This window comes from Crocuta crocuta, unplaced genomic scaffold (assembly GCF_008692635.1).
Source record: "Crocuta crocuta isolate KB4526 unplaced genomic scaffold, BGI_CrCroc_1.0 scaffold1, whole genome shotgun sequence".
NCBI classification, from domain to species: Eukaryota; Metazoa; Chordata; class Mammalia; order Carnivora; family Hyaenidae; genus Crocuta; species Crocuta crocuta.
Genome location: NW_027527930.1, coordinates 2,130,722 through 2,157,671, shown reverse-complemented (window position 1 = coordinate 2,157,671; position 26,950 = coordinate 2,130,722). Strand labels below are relative to the sequence as shown.

At 38.4% G+C, this 26,950-nt stretch overlaps 1 protein-coding gene, 1 long non-coding RNA gene and 1 other non-coding gene across 3 annotated transcripts in view; 2 read left to right on the top strand and 1 right to left on the bottom strand.

Moving 5' to 3' along the window:
* Positions 1 to 1,023, bottom strand: part of YTHDC1 (YTH N6-methyladenosine RNA binding protein C1) — a 36,331-nt gene extending 35,308 nt beyond the window's left edge. The window contains exons 1-2 of the mRNA XM_077750711.1: positions 886 to 1,023; positions 379 to 567 (exon numbers count right to left, since the gene is read on the bottom strand). Coding sequence (XP_077606837.1) covers positions 379 to 567; positions 886 to 1,023 — 327 coding nt within the window. The remainder of the gene's footprint in view (positions 1 to 378; positions 568 to 885) is intronic.
* Positions 1,024 to 3,832: 2,809 nt separating this feature from the next.
* On the top strand, positions 3,833 to 25,562 carry LOC144220655 (uncharacterized). The gene is made up of 2 exons (XR_013331813.1): positions 3,833 to 3,906; positions 25,176 to 25,562. It is a non-coding gene; the product is annotated as an uncharacterized LOC144220655 (long non-coding RNA).
* On the top strand, positions 24,165 to 24,271 carry LOC144221017 (U6 spliceosomal RNA). The gene has a single exon (XR_013331924.1). It is a non-coding gene; the product is annotated as a U6 spliceosomal RNA (small nuclear RNA).
* Positions 25,563 to 26,950: the final 1,388 nt, after the last annotated feature.

Below are 26,950 nucleotides of genomic sequence, written 5' to 3'. Positions count from 1 at the left end.
CACGTCCGTCAGTCCGTCCGCTGGGCTGCGCGCTTCGCACCTTGGCCTACCGCTCACCTTTCTCAACTCACCCTTTTTCTCTTCGCTTCTTCCCTTTCTCCCTTTTCTCCTTTCACTCCAGCCTCTGGCGCCCTAGGCCTAGCCTTCCCGTTGGGGCTTAGGGACGGGAGGGGGTAGGGGGAGGGAAGGGAAACAGATGGCGACGGCGGGCGGCGCTAAAATGGAGCCTGCTTCCTGCTTGAAACAATCCCGCTCCCGAAATGCCCTGCGCTGTTTACGCTTCGTTCCTCCCTGGGACCGTCACAGTGCGGAGAGGGGCGGAGAAGCGGGGGGGCAAGGGGGGGGGTCGGTGCAAGGGAAACGTGATAACGTCAGCACGTCGCTACGTCTCCCACAGCCCGGATGTCCCCGGCTTGAGTCTTTCTTTCTATCGCCGAAGTTACGGTGTACTAGGTACCGTGCAGCGATGCGTACACCCTGGGGGCGCTGTTTTCTCACCTGAAAGCCTACTGATGGACATTCCCGAGGACAAAAGGTGTTTCTGGCTGTTACGCGGAACTCATAATTCTGGAAATCCGAGACTTAGGATAAGTCTGGGCGGGTCCCTTTACAGCCACCACTTTGTACTTTTGGTGCCCAATAGACTTTCTCAGTTGGCGCCCTAGGGTTAGCCAAAGGCAGCGCAGGATGCAACCCGCTGACTCGTCACAAAAGCCTACTAGTTTTGCTGTTAATTGGGGGAAATTAGTTCTACTGTGCTTTAGTATAGCTTTGTAATTCATGTAATAACAAATTTGATTTAGGCGTTTATTGAGGCGCTGCGGTACACAGTTGATTCAAACAGAGTATTGAGAAATTGAAACTACAGAAGTGACCAAAAATTACTTGACTGCATAATGTGGTAAAATCTGCAAGGAAACTTGTATAAAGTTCATCGTCCATAGGACTGAAAATGTCTTTTTGCTTCTCTGGTCCGTAACGGAGTTTACGGGGTAAGGAAATTTGGAGCGAAAACGGTAACATTGTTATATAAAAACAAACAGCGTGTTCAAAGAAAGACAGTCTAGCGTTTTGGTTCTTGATGGCCGTTGTAACAAATTGAGAAAAGTCCATGGGAAGAGTTTAAAGAGGGCTTATGGAGGGGGTGGAGGGGGAATGCAAAGAAAAACACTAAATATAAAACCCAGCTATCTATCGTCAGATGCTTAGGAATCAAGGATAAATAGGACAGTATTTCTTCTACAGTTTTCAGAAGGGTCATAACCCTGTCAATCCATTGATTCCGATTTCTAGCCTCCAGATATGTGAGAATACATTTCTATTGTTTTAAGCCATCCAGTTTTGTTACAGCAGCTCTGAGAAACTAACACCTTGGACCTTATATTAGGTACTAATTTGAATACATGAGTACACACACATACACATACTCACATATACCTATTAACTAGCTTTGGAAGCTTTGAATTATAATTTTAAAAATTTGCTGTTAATTTTTTTTTTCTTTTTGGAAAGAGAGAAAGAGGCAGCGTGAGCAGGGGAGGGTCAGAGAGGGAGGGAGACACAGAATCCAAAGCAGGCTCCAGGTTCTGAGCTAGCTGTCAACAGAGCCTGACGCGGGGCTCGAACCCACGAGAACCCACGAACCGTGAGATAATGACCTGAGCCAAAGTCGGATGCCTAACCGACTGAGCCACCTAGGCGCCCTGCTGTTAATTTTTTTTAGTTGTAATAAGTTATGTTGAAAAAATAATTCTTGCAATTTTATGACACATACTAAAATATTTGCAGATGAAATGATATGGTATCTAGGATTTATTACAAAATACACTATATAAGAGCAGGAGTTATAGGTGGGGGTTATATGTAAAACAAGTCTGCTTACGAGCTGAAGATGGATGATGCATACATGGATAGACATACTCTCGTGTCTACTTTTTAAAAAATATATTTGAGATTCTCTTTAATAACTTTAAAGAAAGAACAAGAGAAACGGCCAAAAAAATTGAGGTGATATCAAAATGCCATTTCCCCTAATCCACAATTATACTATCAGAGCTAAACAGTAATTGAAAATAATCTTCACTTATGCTTCATAAGGTTGAGGTCTTTTTATAAAATAACAGAATCAAGAGGTTTAGCATTACAGAACACAGTATTAGAAGGAGAGCTAAAACATTCAGTTACAAGATGAATATGTTCAGGGAATCCAATATACAGCATGGTGATTACAGTTAATAGTACTTTATTGTAGCGGTGCCTGCGTGGCTCAGTCGGTTAAGCAACACTCTTGATTTCGGCTCAGGCCGTATCTCATGGTTTGTGAGTTTGAGCCCCAAGTCCGGCTCTGTGCTGACAGTGTGAAGCCTGCTTGTGATTCTCTCTCTCTCTCTCTCTCTCTCTCTCTTTCTCTCTCTCTCTGCCCCTCCCTCACTCATAAGCATACTCTCTCTCACTCTCTCTCAAAATCAACAAATATTTTAAAAAATAGTACTTTATTGTATACTTGAAATTTCCTAAGAGACTTGATCTTGAGTTTTCTCACCACACCACCACCACCACCACCGCAACAAAACGTAACTGTGTGAGGTGATGAATGTGTGTATAGTAACTTGATTGTGATAACCATTTATAATGTATATGTATATCCCATTGTACACTTTAAGTATATACAGGTTTTATTTGTCACTTATACCTCAACAGAGCTGGTGGAAACAAATAAAGTAATAAAAATTAGTAATAAGGAGACAGATTATACCATAGCTGCTTCACTCTGAAGAACATCTGTGAAGGACCCAGGTCTTTTAAGGGTAAATGGGTCTCTCTGGCCTGACCAGAAAAAGGAGAGGCCAAAGGACTTGGGAACCCTCAGGGGGAGAGCAGAATGCTAAAAAAGAGAACTGGAAGGGAAGCTTTATAGAAGGAATGTCCTGACCCCATTGGAAGTAGTTTTATAAAGATTCAAAGATACTTGATGGGAATCAGTAAATATATTTAAATTGGTGTTCTACAGCACCATCTGGAATCTGATTGAATTCATATCTGGTTCTGAGTAAGACTGTAACATTTGACTAGCATTTACTTAGAACTTACCTTTCACATGTATTATCTCATTTAAACTTCACAGCCAACTTGTGAATTAGATTCAATAAACATTTCTCATACCAGCAATTATATTTTTCAATTGAAAAAAGCCAATAAAAATAAGAATACCACCTAAATATTGCAGGGTATTTTTACATTTGGAAATGTATTAATCTTCTGATTTGAAACCAGTTACCTGGATGCCTTCTTCTGCATCAAGATGTCAATGTCAAGTTTCTTTTAGTTTTTATGCATGCCAGAGAAGGCAGCCTTGCCTCCTTTAACAGAAATTATATTGGTTTAATCCTCACAATAGGAAGCAGATTTTTGAAATGTAAGTATTCAAAACTACCCACAGAGCTTTGCAGAGCTTTAAAAAAATAATTACTCCTTGGATGTTTAAAGAAGTCTGGGCTTCCAAAATTGTTCTGCTTACTTCTCAATAATATTGGAAGCTGAGATTACTGAGTACTGACTTTGTGCTGGTCAGCTCTGAATGCTGGCTATGTTTACCTCAATCCATCTAACAATCCCAGAGGCATTACTGATTTCATTTTCCTTAGGAGGTAAGTTTCTTTTAAGTCATGCTTTGTCTTTTAGGGTTTTTGCTTTTTTCCCCCTTTTCCTTCTCTCTTCTTGATAGCATCTTGGTATAGAGACGTGCTGTATATCTCTGGCTGCCCTGACCCATTTTTCACATTCTCCACCCTTCTTTGTACCTTAGAAAGCTGATCTGTATGGACTGCCCAGTTGGTTCCCTTCCTTGATTTTGGTTGAGTTCAAACAATGGAAGGCACAAGCAAGAGATCTCAAAGTAGGAGGAAAGTAAGAATGGAACTGTTGATTTTCATGACTCCCTGCATATAGGGTTACCAGAGGTCAGCTCTGTCCCTCTATCCATAGCCCCAATTCCTAGTAGTCAATACTATCCTATCTGGGTATTGGTAACCCCATCCTCAGTTTACTCATTCTAGCCTAGGGTAGTGCTATGGACTGAACTGTATTTCCCAAAACTCTTATGTTGAAGCCCAAATGCTCTGAAGTGTATATTTGGACATAGAGCTCATAGAACCCAGGAACAGACCCTGAATACCAATGTCTCTGCTCCAGTATCATTCTCAATCTTTTGCCTTTTTTTTTTTTAGGGGGGGGGGTGGGTGGGGGGAGGCCATGTTATGGGAATCCAGGCTGGCAGAGCTGGAATGAGTTGGAGAGCTGGATTCAGAAAGCTCTACAAAGCCAGTAGTAAATACTGTGACAGGCACAAGCCTAAAAGTAAAAGGGACTTAAGGTACTAAGAGCCTCTCATGACACGCTTGGACTAGCCCAGCAAAGAAGAAAAACCTAGAAACCCATCATTCCACAGAATTAAATCTGGGAAGGGGCACCTTGGTGGCTCAGTCAGTTAAGTGTCTGACTTCGGCGCAGGGCATGATCTCACGGTTCGTGGGTTCGAGTCCTGTGTCAGGCACTTTGCTGACATCTCAGAGCCTGAAGCCTGCTTGGATTCTGTGTCTCTCTCTCTGACCTTCCCGTGCTCATGCTGTCTCTCTCTCTCTCTCTCTCTGTCTCTCTTTCTCTCTCAGAAATAAATGAAAAAACATTAAAAATTAAAAAAAAAAAAGAAAAATCTGGGAAGCAGAAAATACGCAGGATTTGAGCCCAGCTCAGTTCTCCAGCTCTGAGGTTGCCAGGTCTGGGAAATTCAAGGAATGTACCTAATGGTGTTCTACTTTTCAGTTCTTTTTAAAAAATGCTTTTTTTCCCCCTTCTTCCCCTTTGAATGGGTACAGATTTAGTTCTCTTCACCTGAAAGACATTCCTCCTATACTTTCCCTCTCTTGGCCAGAGAAAGCACACACAAGGTGGTGCTAGGTCACTCAGGTACTGGGGACAGCTAGATCACTGCTTGGACTCTGAAGGAGGAATGATAAACATGTTACCTGCATGGCTTTATCCTCCCCTGCTCCCTCCTATCCCCATGCTGGACTACTCTCGTTGTTACAGAGCTTCATCGAGCCCAGCCGCAGCCGCCTGGCCATGTGGACATTGTCCTCTGGATAGCCATAAGCTACACCAGGGGCTGGAGCCTGGTTTTCTCCTCTGTGCAACAAGATGTCATCATGGAAACAGGGAAGAGAATGTAGTGAGCCAACCCGTGTGTCCCCTCTCCGCTCCCACTCTCCTACATTCCCCATCTGTGTTTCTTTTGTTCAAAAGGAGAGGAAGAGGCAATAAGGAAGGAGAGTATGTGTTTCTTATCCATTTCTGAATAAACATTTATTACTCTTAAAAAACAGACAAACCAAAAAAAAAAAAAAAAACAAACAACAACAAAAACAGGGAATGGATAGTCTCTTTAATATATGATATTAGGAAAACTGGATATCCACAACCCAAAGAATGAAAATGGGCACCTATCTTATGCCATGCACAAAAATGGATTAAAGACTTGAACATAAGGCCTGAGCCATAAAACTCCAAGAAGAAAATATTGGGGTAAGCTCCTTGACATTGATCCTGGCAATAACTATTTTAGATTTAGCAACAAAAACAAAAATAAACGTGGCAATTCATCAAACTAAAAAACCTTCTGTACAGTAAAGGATACTATCAACAAAGTGAAAAGGTAACCTATAGAATGAGAATATCATATATCTGATAAGGAGTTAACATAAAACATATTTTTAAAAAATGCATACAATTCAATAGCAGAAGCAGAAGCAAAAGAAGAAGAAGAAAGGAGGAGGAGGAGAAAAGAAGAGGAAGAAGAAAGAAAGAAAAGAAAGAAAGAAAGAAAGAAAGAAAGAAAGAAAGAAAAGAAAGAAAGAAAGAAAGAAAGAAAGAAAGAAAGAAAGAAAGAAAGAAAGAAAAGAAAGAAAAGAAAGGAAGGAAAGGAAGAAAGAAAGAAAAACAGTCTAATTAAAAATGGGCAGTGGAACTGAACAAATGTTTTTCCAAAAGAACATGTACAAATAGCCAACAGGTTCATGAAAAAGCTCATCACTAATCATCAGGGAAATGCAAGGTCAAAATCACAATGAAGTTTCACCTCACATCTGTTAAAATAGTTATTATCAAAAAGACAAGAAATAACAAATGTTAGGTAGATGTAGAGAAAAGTAAACTTTTGTGCATTGTTGGTGGGAATGTAAATTGGTAGTGCATCCAGCATGGGAAACAGTATAAAGTTTCCTCAAAAAATTAAAAATAATACTACCATATGATCCACCAATTCTGCCTCTAGGTATTTACCTAAAGGAAATAAAAACATTATCTTGGAAAGATATCTGCACCTCCATGTTCATTGCAGCATATTTACAAAAGCCAAAATGGAGAAGCAACAAAAGGGTCCATGGATTAATGAATGGATAAACAAAATGTGGGGTATATGTTTGTGTGTACATAATAAAATATTCAGTTCTATAAAAAGAAGAAAATCCTGCTATCTACACCATGGATGGACCTTAGGGATATTATGCTATTAAAATAAATAAGTAGGGGTACCTGGGTGGTTCAGTTGGTTAAGTGACCGACTTTGGCTCTGGTCAAGATCTCACAGTTCGTGACTTCGAGCCCCATGTCAGGCTCTGGGCTCACAGCTTAGAGCCTAAAGCCTACTTCAGAGTCTGTGTCTCCCTCTCTCTCTGCCACTCCCCAACTCGTGCTCTGTCTGTGTCTCTCAATAACAAATAAACATTGAAAAAAATAAAAATAAAATAAGTCAGGCAGAGAAAGACAAATAATGCATGATATCATTTATGTGTGGAATCCAAAAAAAAGTTGAACTTTATAAATACAGAGAACAGATTAATGGTTGTCAGAGGCAAGGAGTGAGAGGGTAGGCAAAATAAGGACATATGGTCAAAAGGTACAAACTTCCAGTCCAGTCGGAAGACAAATGAGTCCTGGGGATATAATGTACATCATGGTGACTATATGTAATAATACTGTATTGTATATTTAAAAATTGCCAAGAGACTAAAGCTTAAAAGTCCTCATCTCAAGAAAAAAAAATTGTAACTGTGTGGTGATAAATGTTAACTAAATTTATTGTGTTTATCATTTCACATTATATGCATATATCAAATAATTATATTGTACACCTAAAATTAATAGTGTTATATGTCAATTATATCTCAAAAACAAACAAACAAACAAACAAACCAGTAATGTATACAGAAATGGAGAGAAAGAGATAGATAAGCCAAGGGTACTTGGGTGGCTCAGTCAGTTGAGCATCCGACTTCAGCTCAGGTTGTGATCTCACAGTTCGTGGGTTGGAGTCCTGTGTCGGGCTCTGTGCTGACAGCCAGCTCAGAGCCTGGAGCCTGTTTCAGATTCTGTATCTCCCTCTCTCTCTGACCCTCCCCTGCTCACGCTGTCTCTCTTTCTCTCAGAAATAAAAAGCATTTTAAAAAAGAGATAGATAAGGCAGAGACCATGAATAAAAAAATCCCCAGGGTCAAGAACAGAAGACTAAAGTGCTTTAGTGGCATAAAAAAAAAAAAAAAGAAAGAAAGAAAGGAAAAGAAAAAGGAATCAACACTAACTCACTGTAGAGATGGATTGATTCTAGGAACAGGAAAGAAGAAACTCCCACTTCTGAGAGGTATTTGCTAGAGATGTAATTGAGTCAGTAACACTTATGAAACAATCAGAACTATTTCTTATATCCAAATTATGCTTCCTGACTATGACATTTTCTTTCTTTCTTTCTTTTATTGACTTCAATTTTAGTCAGTGTTCTATAAGTATGTATATTTGTAGAAAGGAAAACTATACGTACTTTTTTTGAGACATCACCCAATTTGCCTCATGTGACCACTGCCTGCTCTATCGTCCCATGACACTTGCTGCTCTCCTTGTGTCCAAATTGGACACAAGCAACCCAATTTGGAATGCATATAATGCAATGGGTTGGTTATGCAACCCAAACTGGCATGCATATAATTTGAGTGCCGAAATGGTACAATTATTTATAAAGTGTTTTTGAAAAGAAATGATAAATAATTTTTTTATTCTTTTGAAAAATTAGAAATGTCTGATCCTTATGCTATGTACAGCTTTATCCTCCAATTGTGCTAAACAAGGAGCTGTTCAACCAATATTTGTTGAATATAAACATGAAATCAAATGAAAATGAAATTTAAAAAAAAAATTTTAAGTATATGTTTGAGATCCTAACTTGAAGATTTAAATTGAGCACAGGCCCATTATATCAAGGCTATAGGTTGTACATGGGCAAGAGTTTTATACGTGTATGTGTGTGTTGGGAGAGTTAGGGAAACTACAGATAAAGGCAACTAACGTGGACAATAATGGCCCAAGGTAGCTACTCAATATCTACTGAGGAATAATAAAAGCGCAATAAAAAACACTTCATGTGCATTTGCATTTAACCCTCATTTGACAGGTTGCTAGATAGAAGCTCATAGCTAATAAATTGCAGAACTAGAGTCTGAGGCTGCTTTTTGTGTTTCTAGGATCTGTGCACTTCACCTCTGTCTTTTATTGTCACTGATAATACGATTAGAAAAATGGGGGAAATCAATCATTTGAAGAACGAATTCTACCATAAATAACACATTTGTATGTGGATGTCTTTGAATTTTATTGATGAACAATAAAATTCTAATCATGCTAACCAGAGGACATACTCAAGTTTTCTTGTAACTTGATTAGAATATCATAATTCATAGAAGAAACTATTGTATTGGAATCAATTGTATTATACCAGTTTGAAGGAATTTATCTCCTAGTACAGTAAAAGTAGTAGAGAGTAAGGTAAGGGGGATCTTGACTCCTTTTAACAGTGGTGAGCTGGTAAATATTTAACAACTGGCTCTCCAGCACAAAAAGCTTCTTTCCAGTGTTTGCCAATTTCTGTGACATAAATATTTCCACTATCATCTATTTCAAGCTACCAATGTGACATCACATCATTGAATACAGAGTTGAGAAGTATGCAGTAACATCGTTATATTATTTCCACTCTGCAGATGCAATGGATGTAAATATAAATAACCTCAAGAACATAGGTAATATAAATTTTAATTGAAAGATTAGGAAATGATGAGTTTTGAAATTTGCTACTTTTGTTTTTAATATAATATACTTAACTACCTCTTTATATAATCTAGTTTTTAATAATCCCTATGTTAAATAATTAGTTTGCAGAATTTCTGAGAATTCTAACAATCTAACGATTACAAGTCAGCTCTAACACCATACTGCCCTTAACTGCCCCTCAGATAAACAGCTCTCGGTAGCCATTTTTGTGTGTTATAGTTACCTCCTGGCCACAGCTAAGGAGAGTGAAGTAGGGATAGGAACTAATCCAAAGTCACTTGTCTCACAATTTAGAATTCAGGAATCAGACTGGGAATCATTTTCTCTGTGTGGCTGAAGCTATAACCTGAATATTTAAAGCTAATCTTTTTTTTTTATTTTTTTTTACCGAAATGTGGACTGAGTAGCAGATAAAATCAAAACATTATGGCCCAAAACCTTTGGGATACAGCAAAAACAATCATAAGAGGAAAGTATATAGCAATATAGGTCTACCTCAAGAAGGAAGAACATTGTCAAATATGCAACATAACCTTACACCTAAAGGTGCTAGAAAAAGAACAACAAATAAAGCCTATGGCCAGCAGAAGGGAAATAATAAAGATTAGAGCAGAAATATATGAAATAAATGATATAGAAGAAAACAAAAATCCAGTGGAACAGATCAATGAATCCAGGAGCTGGTTCTTTGAAAGAATTAGTAAAACTGATATTCCCCAAGCCAGACTTATCCAAAAGAAAAAGAGAAAGGGCCAAAATAAATGCATATTACTGAGTGAAAGAAGCCAATCTGAAGAGGCTACAAACTATACGATTCCAAATATATGACATCTGGAAAAGGCAAAACTATGAAGACAATAAAAAGATCAGTGGTTGCCAGAGGAGAGAGGTGGGAGAAAGATGAATAGGTGAAGCACGGAAGATTTCTAAGGCCATGAAACTACTCCATATGATACTATAATAATAAATACATTGGGCCAAACTCATAGAATATACAATACCAAAAGTGTGCCCTGATGTAAACTATGCACTCTGAGTGATAATGATGTGTCAGTACAGGTTCATCACTTGTAACAAATGTGCCAGTCTGGTGGAGGATGTTGATGAGCTATTCATGTGTGGAGGCAGAGGGTACCTGGGAAATCTGTACGTTTCTTTCCATTTTACTCTGAGTCTGAAACTGTTCTTAAAAAAATATCATTAGGAGACTTTTTACTTGGCTAAGTTTGGGTTTAAATTGTGCCAGGCTTTCTGAAGTTGCATTCAGGCTGAATTTTCAGGAACATTCAAAAAATTTGGGGGCTGGGGCGCCTGGGTGGCTCAGTCGGTTAAGCGTCCAACTTCGGCTCAGGTCATGATCTCACAGTTCGTGGGTTCAAGCCCTGCGTCGGGCTCTGTGCTGACAGCTAGCTCAGAGCCTGGAGCCTGTTCAGATTCTATGTCTCCCCTCTCTCTGACCCTCCGTTGCGCATGCTGTCTCTCTCTCTCTCAGGGAAAAACAAAAACAAAAACATTAAAAAAAATTTGTGGGCTAACTGGAATATGCAGCCACTACTTTGGTGTATGTGTGACTGTGTATGCCTATGAAGGACCTCAATGCAAGCTGTGCTCTTATAGATTAATACTTCCATCTAAACAGATTTGACCAGGACAACCATTCATATGACAATGTAAACAGAGTAAGGGGTAACAAAGAGAGGGAAAGAATGACAAGCATTAAAAACCTAAGAAGTTAGGGGCACCTGGGTGGCTCAGTTGGTTGAGCGTCAGGTTTCCCCTCAGGTCTTGATCTCACAGGGCCTGAGTTCAAGCCCCACATTGGGCTCACTGTGGTCAGCCTGCCCATTTAGGAGCCTATGTCCCCTTCCTTCTGCCCTTCCCACCTTGCATCCTCCCACAATAAATAAAATAAGTAAAATAAAATAAAAGCTAAATAGATCATTGATACTTAGTTAATCATTGCATTTGTTTTACCACTGCTATGTTCCTTTTGGAGAAAGAAAAACAAAGCAGAAAGCAGAAGGAAGGTTACAATTAATATGTGCAGGCAGAATTTCTGTAGGGTATCTAGTCTATTCACCTAATTTCTATCTTAAGCCTTAATTTTATCTAAAATTTAAGCAGCCAGACCTACCTTCTCTACTTCCTCCTCTGCCTGCCTCGTTTTGTTTTTATTTTTTTTCACAAGTATTTATTGAACGTCTGTTTTGTGGCAGGCACTGCTCAAGACATTGGCTTTTGAATACAAAGTTTGAACTTCATCCTCTTGATGTGGAGTTTCCAAAGTCAAATCTTGTACGTGCATGAGAACCATTAGGAAAATTTATTGAAAATGCAGCTTCCTAGTCTTAGTCTTAGAGATCGGATTCAGGGGCTTGATACAGGCCTGGTAATCTGCCATTTTAACTAGCATCTCAAGTGATTCCAAAGAACAGCATTAATTGGATTTACATTTTAAAATAAGTCTATTGGCTTCTGTGTATCTTGTTATTTGGTTTGTAGGCAGCCCAACTCTGCAAATTTTGATCTCTCTTTAAGATTCTGGAATCAGGCTTTTTCTTATAATCTAGACTCTGCCATTCAGAAGCTATTGACCAAATTAACCTCGTTCTACTCTGTGTCTTAATCTCTGAGTATGTGGGAATCAGAATACCTAGCTCAGAGAGTTACCGAGCAAGTTTCACAAGTAGAGCATGTGTGGTATCTGGCACACTGTAGTAAGTGCTCAAAAAAATGGACATTATTGTTATTATTATTGGTGGTATTCTTGCACTTATTATTGGTGGTAGTTTTACCATGACTTCATTAAAAATTTTTTTTATAACATTTATTCATTTTTGAGAGACAGAATGTGAGTGGGGGAGGGGCAGAGAGAGGGAGGGAAACATCCAAAGCAGGCTCCAGGCTCTGAGCTGTCAGCCCAACGTGGGGCTTGAACTCACAAACTGCGAAATCATGACCTGAGCTGAAGTCGGACATTTAACAGACTGAGCCACCTAGGCATCCTCCATGGCTTTGTTTTTTAGAGGGAAGAGGAGTAGGACATAAAGTTTTGCCCACAATAAGTCGTCAGGCTCTTGGGGCCTGACTAGATATTCAATTTGGTCAAATCAGAAAAGAGTTCTGACTGCTTCTATTATCTAGAAATAAGGTGGAGATTTATTTTGTTATTACTAGTCATTTTATTTTATACTTATTTGTATTTACTTATTAAATCCTTGTGTAACATGTTCTATCTTACTGCTGCTCTGAAATTTTCTTCTTTTTGCTTATTTTTTTATTTTTTAATGTTTATTTATTTTTGAGAGAGAGAGAGACAGAGCATGAGCAGTGGAGGGGCAGAGAGAGGGAGACACAAAACTGGGAGTGGGCTCTAGGCTCCGAGCCGTCAACACAGAGCCTGACTTGGAGCTCAAACCCACGAACTGTGAGATCATGCCCTGAGCTGAAGTCAGAGGCTTAATGGACTGAGCCACCCAGGTGCTTGTCTTGTTGTTTATTCTAAAGGAACTAAAGTTAGGAGCTCCTGGGTAGCTCAGTCAGTTAAGCATCCAACTTTGGCTCAGGTCATGATCTTGCAGTTTGTGAGTTTGAGCCCCGTGTTGGGCTCTGTGTTGACAGCTTAGAGCCTGGAGCCTGCGTAGGATTCTGTGTCTCGCCGTCTCTCTGTACCTCCCATACTCATGCTCTGTCTCTCAATAATAAATAAACATTAAAAAAATTTTTTTGTGAAGAACTAAAATTATACCTAGCTCATAGAAGGAAATAATATCTATTCTTGATAGCATCTAAAAGATGTCCTTACCAGAGATAAGGATTATAAAAGAAGAATCAGGATTGTAATTAATATAAATTCAATTTGAGTCAATTTATTCTCTTCTTACATACACCTAGGCCATTAAATTCTCTCTCTCTTTTTTTTTTTTTTAAGAGAGGGAGAGAGAGAGCATGAATAGGGGAGAGGGACAGAGGGAGAGAGAATCTTAAGGAGACTCTATGCTGAGCCTGGAACCCGACAAAGAGCTCGATGCCACAACCCTGGGATCATGACCTGACCTGAAACCAAGAGTTGGATGCTTAACAGACTGAGCTACTCAGGCACCCCGGATCTTATACTCTTAAATGCAAAAAATGTAATTGCAAACATTTTCTCACCAAATCTTTATAATAACCTAATGAGGAAGGTACTCATATAATCCCATATTTAAAGATGAAGAAACTGAAACAGGTTACATTATTTGGCCAAACGAAAGTATGCAGAAGAACTCAAACTTGAATCCAGAACTAATGAGTCTTAATCTCGTGTTAGCCTGCAAACCAAACTGCCTCCCAGTCATGGCAGCCTGGGAAGACCTAGTAGGGCCACAGAGTGACTTATGTGATTAGCTCTTACGTCTATTCAGTTCTAGAGGTTGAAGAAAAAAAAGTGGCATCCTCTGAATGACTGACCTTAGTTTTGATCTACATAGCATACCCTTTCTTTTTTAATGTTTATTTATTTTTGAGAGAGAAAGAGACAGCACGTGAGTTGTGGGGGAGGGAGGCAGAGAGAGAGGAAGACACAGAATCCAAAGCAGGCTCTGGGCTCTGAGCTGTCAGCACAGATCTCAACACGGGGCTCGAACCCATGAACTGTGAGATCATGACCTGAGCTGAAGTCAGATGCTTAACTGACTGAGCCACCCAGGTGCCCTCTATACTAGTCTTTATCCCAAAGGTGTCTACAAATATATGCAGAACATATTGGTGTGGTTCCAGGCTTGCAAAAGTTTTTCAAATGAAAATATGATGCCTGAGTTGTCTTGTAGAATGGAAGTGTGCTTCTTCCATCTGCTACTAAAAAGATAAATTGAGGCACATTAAAAGTTTTGAATTTATTTGATCAAAAATCAATTCAATTTGGGCAGTGCCAAGCCAAAAGTAGTTAGACTGCTCCATCCACAGGAGCTAAGGAGAGATTTTATAGAGAAGAAGCTGAAGCAAAGTAAGGAAATTGTTCATTGGCTATAGCTTAAAGCCTAATTAGCTGTGATTGGTTGTGTTTGGCTTTTGACCTACTAACCTTGAGGCATTTACAAGCTTAGGGTTTGGTTTGCTTACCTGGGCCCACAGGGCATTTAGAACCATCTCAGTCTAAAGGCCTCCTTGTTTAATTAATTTGACACAGGAAAGGAAGTAGTATAATTTATATTAGAGGGAAAGACATTTCTGTACTATTCCCTTGCCTTCTTATAAGAAATGGGGACAAGCAGAAGACCACTAGATTAATTGTTCAAAAAAAAAACCAAAACGAAACCACTCTTCCACCTTCCTTTTCTTACCAAGAATTAGTTGAATAAGTGGAAGCAGGAGATAAGAAGGTCTTCCACCATTTATGAGGGTTTGAGCCAATTTGTTTGAATATTGAAGGACAGGCTATGTGAGATGATTAACTGCATTACTCCTAAAAACAAATGCTTTTGAGGGAAACTGGTTTGAATAGCAATAGTGGCTTAAGGTGAATAGCAGAAGGGAAATCTTTTTAATGCTTTGAGTTAAAAAATAATTTGAAAAAAAGATCATTTGTAACTTTCCTCGAAACCAGGTTGAACTTATTACACAAATTTAAATGTTTGCTCTTAAAGACATAGAGGCCCTTTAAGAAAACAGGTTTTGGCATAAGTAATGATTGATAAATCAGTGGAAAATAAATTGAGCCCGTTAAAAAAAAAAGTTAGGAATTTACTCCTGTATCATTAAATCTTAATTTTGACAATGTTGTTGAGGGACAGAAGCAGAAAAATGTTCACATTTAGACCAGAAGGCTGACCTAGAGCCTGTATAGCTCTGATAAGGATCGAGTACGCACTGGCTGCTACGTCTGAAAGGGTCTCATGACTGTCTGCACATCTCACTGATAGTTAGTATCAAGCTGAATGATAAGCACCAGAGAAATCTTGCAAAAGTAGTTTTACGAGTGGAAATTTGAAGAAAACATTTAAGATCTAATACTCCCTGCATGTCCCCTTCCCCTTGAACACTAAACATATAACCACTAGCTACACACATTAAAAGTGCAGCTCTTTCTACGTGATGAGGGAGCGTGAGGCAAGCTAAGGGCAAAGTACAGGCTAACAGCACCCTCTCCCAGGCGGGACATGTTTGATATTCCTTGGACACTCCCACCGACTAGGGAATGGACAAACAAATGATTAAACTGTAAGAGTCTCCACCAGTTTACAAGGAAAAAAAAAAAAAAAACAGTCCCATCAATGGCCTGAAAGCCAGGAACTCCCTACTGTCTTAATGTTAATGATTTGCTATAGGGAAAAACAACCTTAGCTTGACAATAGCTAGGTCTCCAATAAGTCTTTAGCCTGTAAAAGTCTCTTTGGAAACTCCCTCTAGACTTTCTCTCTTGACTCCATAAAAGGGTCACCGCCCACACTTGCAGTGCTGCTCTTCCTGTCCATGGGTCCTGTCCCCGTGCTTTAATAAAATCCCCTTTTTGCACCAAAGACGTCTTCAAGAAATCTTTGGCTCTTGGCTCCAGACCCTCCCCCCGCCCCACCACTCCAAAACTTTATCACTACCCACAATTCCTGTCCCCGTGCTACTTAAATAATTTACTAAGTTTCACTGTAAAAATCCAAGGAGTTCTTTCTTGACCACTGTGCTCAACAATCTCACACCAATGAGATTTTTAATTGATGTGTCATAGTCCACCATATAAGGAGTTATTGGATATGGTTCACAGGCAAACTGTCCTACCCAATTTAAGCAGAAATTTATTACTGAGTAAGTGACAGCTTAAACTCTTTAGAATGGCAGGAACTAAGTGAACTTCTGATAACAACTTCCACTTGCCTGCTAATTCCCCATTCTGGAGGCAGCACTGGCACTGGGAAGTCATCAAACCAAGAGACAGAGACCAGTAGAATAATGCAGTCTGCCACTGGATTCACAGCACCATAAACAGTCCCTGCGATGAGTCCTGCTTGACTGTAGATCCAGTGTCCCTGACTAGTGGAACACAAAATACATTCAACTAGTGGAACACAAAACACATTCACAATCGTAAGAGTGAAGACATCTGGGAAATGTAGTTTCTACCTTCCAACCTCAAAGGCACAGAAAAAATGTTAGAAGTAGATTCATATGGAAGTAGAGCATTGAATCATAAATTATTGAGCCATTCTTTGAATTTTGATTTTAGATACATATTTTCCCCTATGATAAATAATTAAATTCCTAGAAGTGAAATTTCTAAGTCAAACAGTATGAATTCTGTTCAAGTTTTTCATAATTATTGGAAAATTGCCCTCTTGGAATCTTATACCAGTTTATATTCTTTACAGCCATCTTTGTCAATCATGATTAATGAGTTTGTACTTTTAAAAAGCAAAAATGGCACATCATTTAAAAACTAAGAATTTCAGAAGTGCCTGGCTGGCTCAGTCAATGGAGCCTGTGACTCTTAATCTCGGGGTCAAATGTTCAAGTCCTACATTGGGGGTAGAGTTTACCTAAAAAACAAAAACACAAAAAACTAAACTAAGAATTTCTTTTGTTGGTGAGTTTAAACATTTTAATTCTCACCATAGGTGAATTACAGTCAAGTCTTCACTCATTGCCCCACTATTTCTCAACAATGCATTTTATTCATTACCTGACATAATGAGAAATTTAACTTTTACTTTGTTCATCCATGCATATTTATTGTAACTTTAAGATCTAGTGAACTCTTACTTTAGCCCTGTATTAGTAGGCAGACAATCTTTTGTCTCTCTTTCAAATAAGTATTAAGGAAAGTTTCTTCTTTTACTGTCTCTAAAATTAAACTTAGTTTTAAAGCCTATAGGCTTTAACTTAAAAGTAAGATTATATAACTTGAATATGATGCAGTTACCTCAATTTAAGTGAAAATGCTAGACCAGAATGGTAAGTGTCTGAATATCTATCAGTATAATTTGATGAGGTCTGTGCTTTACTTGTGCATGTGTCCAGGCTCTGAATGTCTTGCCACTCACAGTTAGAGTCCTGGAAGGAGAGAATCTCTGTAAGGAAGAACTCTCTGATTCAGGAAGGGTCTGAAAGGTCCAAACAGACTGCTGTCATCTGCTGGAATCTGCTGATGGAGTCACTATCCTTTCCTGATTAATGTGGCCGGATGAATTCTGGTGACCTTTCAGCCTGTCAGGACAACAGTTCACATCTTTTTCTTCTGGCAGGCAGCATGTACAGCATCCAGACCGAAATGTTAAGAGATTGACTGAGTGATCGATCAATTGGTAGATTACTTACTATTCCTGGGGCTAACAATTCTCCCTTTTCTTCCCAAATAAATATAGGGGGATTTAGAGGAGGAATTAAAAAGAAGTCTTGTTTTATTCATATGTAGTGATTTAGAGGGGAAAGAACTTGTTTTAAATTCACCTTTGAAACTAGAATATTAATGTTTCACTAGATTAAAACAAGACCCCACACACATACATTACCCTTAAACAGCTATCTTTAAAGGCTGGTTGTTTACCCCAAGAGCCTACACAGGTCATCATTCTCCATCTAGTGGCAGGATAGGCTAATTGAAAGTGAGTCCCAAAGAAGAAATATTCTGACACTTGAGTGTTAGAGCCAAATATTTTAAAAGAGAACAGTTTAAGTGTTGTAGTGTCAAATAAAGCTCACCACTGTTTTTATTAAATTTTGATATAAATAAAAACTCTAGGGGCGCCAAAGTGGCTCAGTCCATTGAGCTTCTGATTCTTGATTTTGGCTCAGGTTATGATCCCAGGGTCATGGGATTGAGCTCTGCATGGGGTTAAAAATTCTCTCCTTCTGCCCTTCCCCCCAACTCATGCTCTGTCCCTCTCATTCTCTCTCTCTCAGAAAAAAAACTATATAAAATAATCCATGATTATTATTTTGATATTGTGTCAGGTCATCTAATTTGGAAATAAAAAGAATACCCTTGCTAGATAATAAACAGAATATTCATATCCATAATTGGAGGCTTTTCTTGAAAGTGCTTTAACATATTAAATGTTTTTATGATCTTAAAAATCTTATTGTTCATAATAAAATCTGAATTATATTTTAATTGTTGTAGAGAGAAGATTTCAAAAATATGGTACCAACCAATTTAGAACAAATCAACATCAGAATTAGGTCATTGGGCAGAGCTTTTTGGTACAAGAACTTTGCAATTAATACTGATATTAATCAGTATATGATGGTACGTATAACTAGCAAAGGTGTCTGATAGTCCCAAGTTGGGCTAACATTCAGCACTGAGACTATATCAGGTAGTTACAGTGGGCATCTATCTGTTCAAATAAGTTCAATATTCTTTTAGTATTAGTTACTGTCCATACTATCTGATTATTAAATCATTTAGATATTATTCCAGATTCTAAGGGACACAGGAAAAAAAATAATAAAGTAGCAGGAATGAAAGTACTATGAAAAGAAAGTAAGCAAATTGGTAAATCTTTAAGAGGAAACCAAATGAGTGGATCAGACCAAAGAAGAATTTTTAAAAAGCATAATACATATAGAGAACTAAAGGAGAAAAATTGGAAACATGAATCAGGAAAATCAATTATGAAGGAACAATTGAAGATAAAATCTGCTAGATGAAATAATATAGTAAGTGCATTATCAGATATACCTTACTACTGTTTTGTGGATATGGTTTATCAGACCGAATATCCTTGAAAGACAAATTATTAAGCAGTAAGATCAGATCAATGAACATTTTCAGAAAGAAATTGCAAAGGAAGCTACAAAGTTGTACTAAGAAACTGAGCGAAAAGTTAACACATAGTGATAGGGGTGCCTGGTTGGCTCAGTCAGTTAAGCAATCGACTCTTGGTTTCGACTCAGGTCATGATCTCACAGTTTGTGAGTTTGAGCCCCCATATAGGGCTCTGTGTTGGCAGCAGAGAGCATGCTTGGGATTCTCTCTCTCACCCTCTCTATTCCTCTCCCCCACTTACACTGTCTCTGTTTCTCTCAAAATAAATAAATAAACTAAAAAAAAAAAGACACAGTGACAGAATTTTGAAAGATTAAAAAATAATAGGGGCACTTGGGTACTTCAGTAGGTTAAGTGTCTGACTTCAGCTCAGATAATGATCTCATGATTTGTGAGCTCAAGCTCCTCATCCAGCTTTGTGCTGACAGATCAGAGCCTGCTACAGATTCTGTGTCACCCTTTCTCTCTGCCCTTCCCCTGCTTGTGCTCTCTCAGTANACTAAAAAAAAAAAAAAAAAAAAGAATAAACATTAAAAAAAAATAATATCAGTATCTAGAGAGAAAGAGCACAGAGAAAGTGTTGAAATAAGAGAACTTTGAAGCTAGAACTTCTTATCCAATTAATTATATGTAAGGCTGAATAAGTTATTGTAAGATACACAAGTCCTCAGAAAGCTGACACACAAAGATGCTATTTGAAAACACTGTAGAAGGAAGTGTTTGATCAAGAAAAGGAATGAATTCAGAAGGTAACTGGGAGTGGAAAGTAAGAAAGGAGCAAAGCTTTGCACTGTGTTTGGAAGAGAAACTTCTAGAGGCATCTTGAATATAAAACATTTCAGGGAAAAGCAAGACTTGACTGCTTTCTTTACCGCAGAGATTTGAGAGAGCAAGCATACATGTCATAAATATCATATGTATGTGTGTATTTATTGAAGGAACAAAGGCCAAAAACACCCTACCATGAATTTATTTACAATTCAAGTTGTACATGTGAATATGCACCATTTCCTATAGTCAGAGATGATATTTAAAATATACAATATATAGGGGCACCTGGATGGCTCAGTTGGTTGAATGTCAGACTTTTTTTCTTTTTAATGTTTATTTTTGAGAGTGGGGAGAGGCAGAGAGAGAAGGAGACAGAGGATCTAAAGTGGGCTCTGCACTGGCAGCCAATGTGGGGCTAGTATTCACAAACTGAGATCATGACCTGAGCTGAAGTTAGATGCTTAACCGACTGAGCCACCCAAGCACTCTGAGCATTGGACTCTTGATTTTGCCTCAGGTCATGATCCCAGGGTCTTGAGATCAAGCCCAATCTTGGGCTCTGTGCTGCTTGGGATTCTCTCTCTCTCCCTCTCTATCTGCTTCTCTCCCACTCTCTCTCTCTCTCTCAAAATAAATAAACATTAAAAAAATAAAATAATATTTAGACAGTAGAGCACAGGGCATTGACAAATCAGTGCAGACATCAGCTAAAGTGCTAGAGCAGGTCCTGGGAGGCTCTGACTATGCTTTTTCATATGGGGATTATGAGTATATTTGGGTCAGGCTTGGGTAGAGTGGGGAGGCAGTGGGGAGGGGCTCAGGGAAGAGTCAATGGATATTGAGTTGTGTCAAAATGTTAACAACTGGTATGGTTGTACTGGCAGAATAGCAATATGCCTTCACATTGATGACGTTCACACAAATGTCTGAAACCTGCTTTACTTGTTTTCTTTTTTTATAACAACCCTAGGGTAGATGTTATATCCCTGAGAGATTAAGACAGTCTGTAGTAAAACAATTTGGCATATTGGAGAGTCTTCTTTATTTTTTAATAAATTTTTAATGTTTGTTTATTTTTGAGAGCGAGAGGGTGTGTGAGTAAGGGAAGAGAAGCTGGAGGTGAGGGGGAGGGTAAAGGGAGACAGAATCTGAAGCAGGCTCCAGGCTCCTGGCTCTGAGCTGTCACCACAGAGCCCTACATGGCTCGAACTCACGTAGTGTGAGATCATGACCTGAGCCTAAGTCAGACGGTTAACTGACTGAGCCACCCAGGTGTCCCTGGAGAGTCTTCTTTACATTGGAAGTCAGAATGTAAGTAGGATATTGTTATAATAAAAAAAATAATCAATTATGATCTTATTCAAGTTATTTTCCTGACAAGGCAGACTCCAGGGTTTTTTGTTAGGCTTCTTGGGTTGTAAACATTCTGTATTATTTCTTTCCTATACTTTAAAGAAAGGCAAATTAAAACATGGAACCTATCGAGCAACGTATTTTTAAAATCTAGAGGAGTAGTTCCCCTCATCACAGACCTCAACCAAACTGCAGACTGGAGCCAAGCTCAGTAGATCTCAGCAGAGCCGCAATGTCCAGCTAACCAGTCTGCACACTCATGAGAGGAATAAGCATTTGTTGTTGGGTCATTGAGTTGTGCAGCTGTTTATTATGCAGCAAAAGACATTCATTTGTCATGTATCCACTTATTCATCATTCATTCAATATGTATTGAACATCCATGTGGTAGGCATTGCTGTAAAGATCCAGAGCTAGTTTTTCTTTCAAAAGATTAATTAGATAAGTTTCTGATAAAACTAATCAGGGAAGGAAATAAGATGAAATAAAGAATAGCATCCATAAAGTTTGCCGTCTACTGTCAAAGGGAAAACACAAAAATAAATAGGGAAATCCAAATGGCAATAAGCACCTGAAGAGTTATTTGTCCGTACTACTAATCAAAAAATGCAAATTAGAATACTAATTAGAAAGTCTAATAATATTAAGTCATGGTGAGGATGTTGGGAAATAAGAAACCTTCCATACGGCTTGAGGAAGAGTAATCTCAATCATTCCAGAGAGCAACCTGGAAGTATTTGGTAAATTAACCATACTTACACACTCTCTATGATGCAGCGGTTATATGCTAGGTCTTTTGCAGCTGTCACTAAGAATGCTTTTTATAGCACTGTTTGTGGTAGTAAGAATGGAGGGAGCCTAGATGTGTATCAGGAAGTAAATGGGAAGTAAAATGAGAGATAGACATACAATTAAGTTATATGCAACACTCAGAATTAATGTTCTATACTAATATATAGCTAGGTGGATATTTAAATATGGTGGCAAGTGGGAAAAAGGAAACAATATGAGATTTATAAGAGAATATCTGTCAAGGAGATCAAATGCACACACCCAGAAAGCAACATTACATTTATTTTTAAGGATATGCATGTGTCTAAATAAAGAGAAATGACAGACTGAAAAGGCATGTATTAAATATACAAGGGTGGGAGACAGATGAAGATGATAGATGAATGGAAAAAATAGTAAAATAAAAGTAGATAAGTTTTAAAAAAAGGCATTGCACAGATACTGATAATGTGCAATGAGATGGAAAGAGTGATTAATTCCATTTTTGTGAACTTGATAAAATAATAACACACAGTAGACCCTGGGATATGAGGACTAGGGTCATTTGAGTGAGAATATGGAAATTAGTGCTGAGAATGAGCACATTTAATTCTTAGGCTTCTGATGATCTCCTGCTCTTAAATCCTTTCTAGGGCTAGAGGAAGGTAATAAATATGACAGTAGTCACATTTTAGTTCTGGTTTTAGTTTGGCAAGTGACAATAACAGGATAAGCTATAAAACCCTAACTGATGCATCTATATTAATAAACAAAAATGTAGAAAAAAGAAAATGATGTATTATATTCATCAAAATCCTCACCTTTTATCATGACAAATATGGTTGATTTTTTTTTCCATAGTGGAATTTCCTTTGCAATTATCTTGTTAATTGGTATAAGTGAGCTTAAACTACATTAATAGACTTTAATGTGTTGTCATTAAGAATTATTTCAGTTGAAGCTATCATTTTATCTTTCTTTAATCATCATTAATGGCCTTGGATGAGGATTCTCTTTGGAGCTCAGTGCCTCTCAAAATCTTTGTCTTGCACTTACCGTGTGCTCTGTTTTCTTACTGTCTTGTTTCCTTTGAACAGTCATAAAAGAAAGAAGGCAATTGAATATACAGCACAGCCTATTAAAGGAAATAGCTGAAATAACATTTTCTTAACTGTTGAATGTAAAAATTAAGAGGATGATGTGCTTCTATGGAGAATATTTAACTATATTCAGTGTGTTTTAACATCACTGATTGCTCCTTAATTGATGGAGTAGTGAATGTTCATCATGGAGAAAAAAGCCAACTTGCATCTAAGGGAATCTGAAGAATGTGTTTGGCTGCAGATTAAAGTGCTTCAAGGGTTTAAGGAAAAGAATGTGCTTGTTTTGGGGGATGAGGAAACATAGACATTACCATTTGAGAATGAAAAACTTTATAACACTTAGTGATGATTACAATTTAGATGTCAACTCTTTATTTCACCTTCTAACTAGTGAACAAGGTTAGGTTAGCTTTTTCTTTGACAAGGTGGATTGAGAAGGAATAGATTCAGAAAGATTACCTAATGAAACTGACTAGTGTTGTAAACAGTTTGCAGTCTCCGTAAATGCTACAGCTACTGCTTTCCTAGTTTCGTCATAATTATGTTTATTTTTTCTGGTTATTTCATGTGACTTGTTATACATATTGCATTTCAAAATGATTTTGCAATTGCAAAAATGATTATTTTGACAACCAAAGACAGATGAACAAGCTAACCCTTCAGATGTGACTATGCCAGAACTAGAAGCTCCCACTTATTTTTCTCAGTGTTTGCCTTCCGGTTGCTGATTGTTGTTAGCTCTTCCTTATGATTTGTGTCCCAACGAAATAGGATTTGTGAGACTTGGTTCTATCTCCCATTTGGATCCATACTTCTGGGGCAGGCTAAGTCACAAACTCCTTAGTTTGTTGCCAAAATAAGGTAACTGAGAATGACTTAGAGTACTTTCAGAAGCTCCTTCTTCAACTCGCTGAAGGTTAATTACTAATTTTGCTCTGGGAAAGGAACATTTCCTTTGTTCTCTGTAGGAAGAAATACTCTTCAGTGATCCACAGTTCTTTTATATCATAATGTAGAAAAAGTACTATGTTCTTTAATGAAACATCGGAAATTTCAAAGTTTCTATTTGCAATAGATAATAAGGAACATTAGTTTGTCTTTTGATCACTTTTTCCCAAGTTGTTTGACATGACTCTGTGTAAATATAGGCAATTCTTTTGCTAAATCAGGAATCACAGCTTCACTGGTTAAAGAGAAATCATAGAACTCATACATATAGAATATTTTTGTAACTTTGGAGTTGCTATTGGCTAATCTTCATCAAAATCTATTAGTTAGTGCTTGCTTTGGCAGCACATATACTAAAATTGGAACAATACAGAGAAGATTAACATGGCCTCTGCCCAAGGATGACATGCAAATTCATGAAGCATTGCATATTTTAAAAAATCTATTAGTTAAAAATAGTATTGAACGGGGGGCACCTGTGTGGCTTAGTTGGTTAAGCGTCCAACTTTGGCTCAGGTGATGATCTCACAGTTCGTGGGTTTGAGCCCCGCATTGGGCTCTGTGCTGACAGCTACCTCAGAGCCTGGAGCCTCCTTCAGATCGGTATCTCCCTCTCTCTCTTACCCTCCCCTGCTCACACACTCTCTCTCTCAGAAATAAATAAAAAACATTAAAAAATAAATAGTATTATACATATGAAGTCAAATTTTGAAGCTCATATGTTTGAATAGATTAATGTTGAAATTAGATGGATACATCAACATAAATCTTTAAAAATATCTTCAGAATCTATTAGTATAATCTTGATATTAAAATTATTATAATAGCATCAGGATCTTCAATTTTTGAGAGCTTTCCAATTCATAAAATACTTCCATACACAGCTTTAAAATTTTTTTTTAATGTTTTATTTATTTCTGAGAGACAGAGAGAGAGACGGTGTGAACAGGGGAGGGTCATAGAGAGAGAGGGAGATACAAAATCTGAAACAGACTCCAGGTTCTGAGGTAGCTGTCAGCACAGAGCCCGATGCAGGGCTCGAACCCACGAACCGTGAGATCATGACCTGAGCCGAAGTCAGATGCTTAACTGACTGAGCCACCCAGGTGCCCCTTTATACACAGCTTTTTAGAGGGAAGAGCTATTTCATTGGCTTTTATCCCTTGAAAACAGAAATTGTCAGATATAGCTCAGTAAGTGTCTTAAGTAAATATTTATCTTTTCTTGTTCTCTTTGCCCTGAGTGCAAATTCCCTTGTTATATTTGGGGAATTATTCACCATATGCATCTTTGACAGAAGCCCTAAAGTCACATGTTCTATATTTCATCTTCCTTTTCAGCTACAGCACAAGAACATGATGTGGGCTCAACTAATTAGCTGCATCCACTCAACTTTGCATCAGGAACTAGTTACACAAAAGAGCAGGAGTGGTGAAGAATCCACTCTGACATTGGCAGCAACATCCTATCCCATGGCCCTGGTGGGAGTGGAGCCAGTGTGGCATATGATGTCCGGTGGCAGAGGCGGGTTGGCTGTGCAGGTGGTGGCATCCAACATTCACCACTGGTGGGAATAGGATCCTCATGGCTCTAAGGTGCCTGATCTCACTTGTGGTCTGTTGCTTAGTATCCTTTGTACATTTCCCCTTTTAGAATGTGGTGCTTTAGCTTTCCTGGCAATTCTCTTAACTATATAAAATCCTTTCAATAAATTAATGTTTGCCTAACTTAGAATCAGTTTCTGTTATTTGTATTAATAACCCTGACCAATAAAATATAGAATTGAATTACATATCTCTATAACCTTATAAAGATAGGTTTTCTCTTAAAAATTTTTATTTAGTGTTTACTTATTTTTAAGAGACTGAGAGAGATATAGCATGAGCAGGGGAGGGGCAGATAGAGGGAGACACAGAATCCAAAGCAGGCTCCAGGCTCCCAGCTGTCAGCACAGGGCCTGATGCGGGGCTCGAACTCACCAACTGCTTGATCATGACCTGAGCTGAAGTCATACACTTAACAGACAGAGCCACACAGGAACCTCTAAAGATACGTTTCTTTCTTTTTTTTTTTTCAAATGTTTTATTTATTTCTAGCAGAGAGAGAGAGAGACAGCGTGAGCAGGGGAGGGTCAGAGAGAGAGGGAGTCACAGACTGAAACAGGCTCCAGGCTCCGAGCTGGCAGTCAGCACAGAGCCCGACGCGGGGCTCGAACCCACGAACCGCGAGATCATGACCTAAGCGAAAGTCGGACGCTTAACTGACTAAGCCACCCAGGCGCCCCTAAAGATACGTTTCTTGAATAGTGTTTACATATTGGAAAACAAAGACTAAGAGACATTAATTAACTTTGCCAAGATCAAACATTTAGAAAGAACTAAGAGACAGGATTCAAATATAACTGCTTTAAGTCCAGGGCTTTTTCTTCTTATCATAGTGTGGCTACATGCTGAGCAATACTTTTTCATTTTACTAAGCACATAGGAAGCTTACATTTCACAGCCTTTCTTGTCATTAATAGGGACCAGATGACTGGCTTATGGACAATGAGTGAAGGTGATGTTGACCCTTCCAGTGCTGACCACTAAACTGTCTCCTCAATCTTGTATATACTCTCTAAAGGGAAAACCTGTTTTTTTCCCCTATGTAATGAAAATCCCATTTCTTCCCTATAGCTTGTTTCTCTTTTATGAATCTCCTTTTTTATTCATACAGAACAATTTACTTCTGACACTTCTGGTCACTAAATGTGCAGAGGTTTTCCTGATACCAAGCAAATTCTCTGTAACACCAGATAAATGTCTTATAATTTAACTCAGTTCTGACTCTATCTATGTGGAGATAGCATCAGATCTCACAGGCTAAGGCCTCAGCCTCACAAGACTGCTCTCCCCTCTCTACCTTCAGATACAGGTTGCAAGCCCACGGTTATCACCTGTGCTTGTGACCAACCAGGAATATTGGGTTCATAGGTCTCAATACCCCTCTCCTTGGGTGTGATTAATTTGCTAGCACGGTTCACAGAATTCAGAGGAACACTTCCTTATGTTTACTAGTTTATTAAAGGATATGATAAAGTGCATAAATAATCAGATGAGATGCAGAGAGTGAGGTG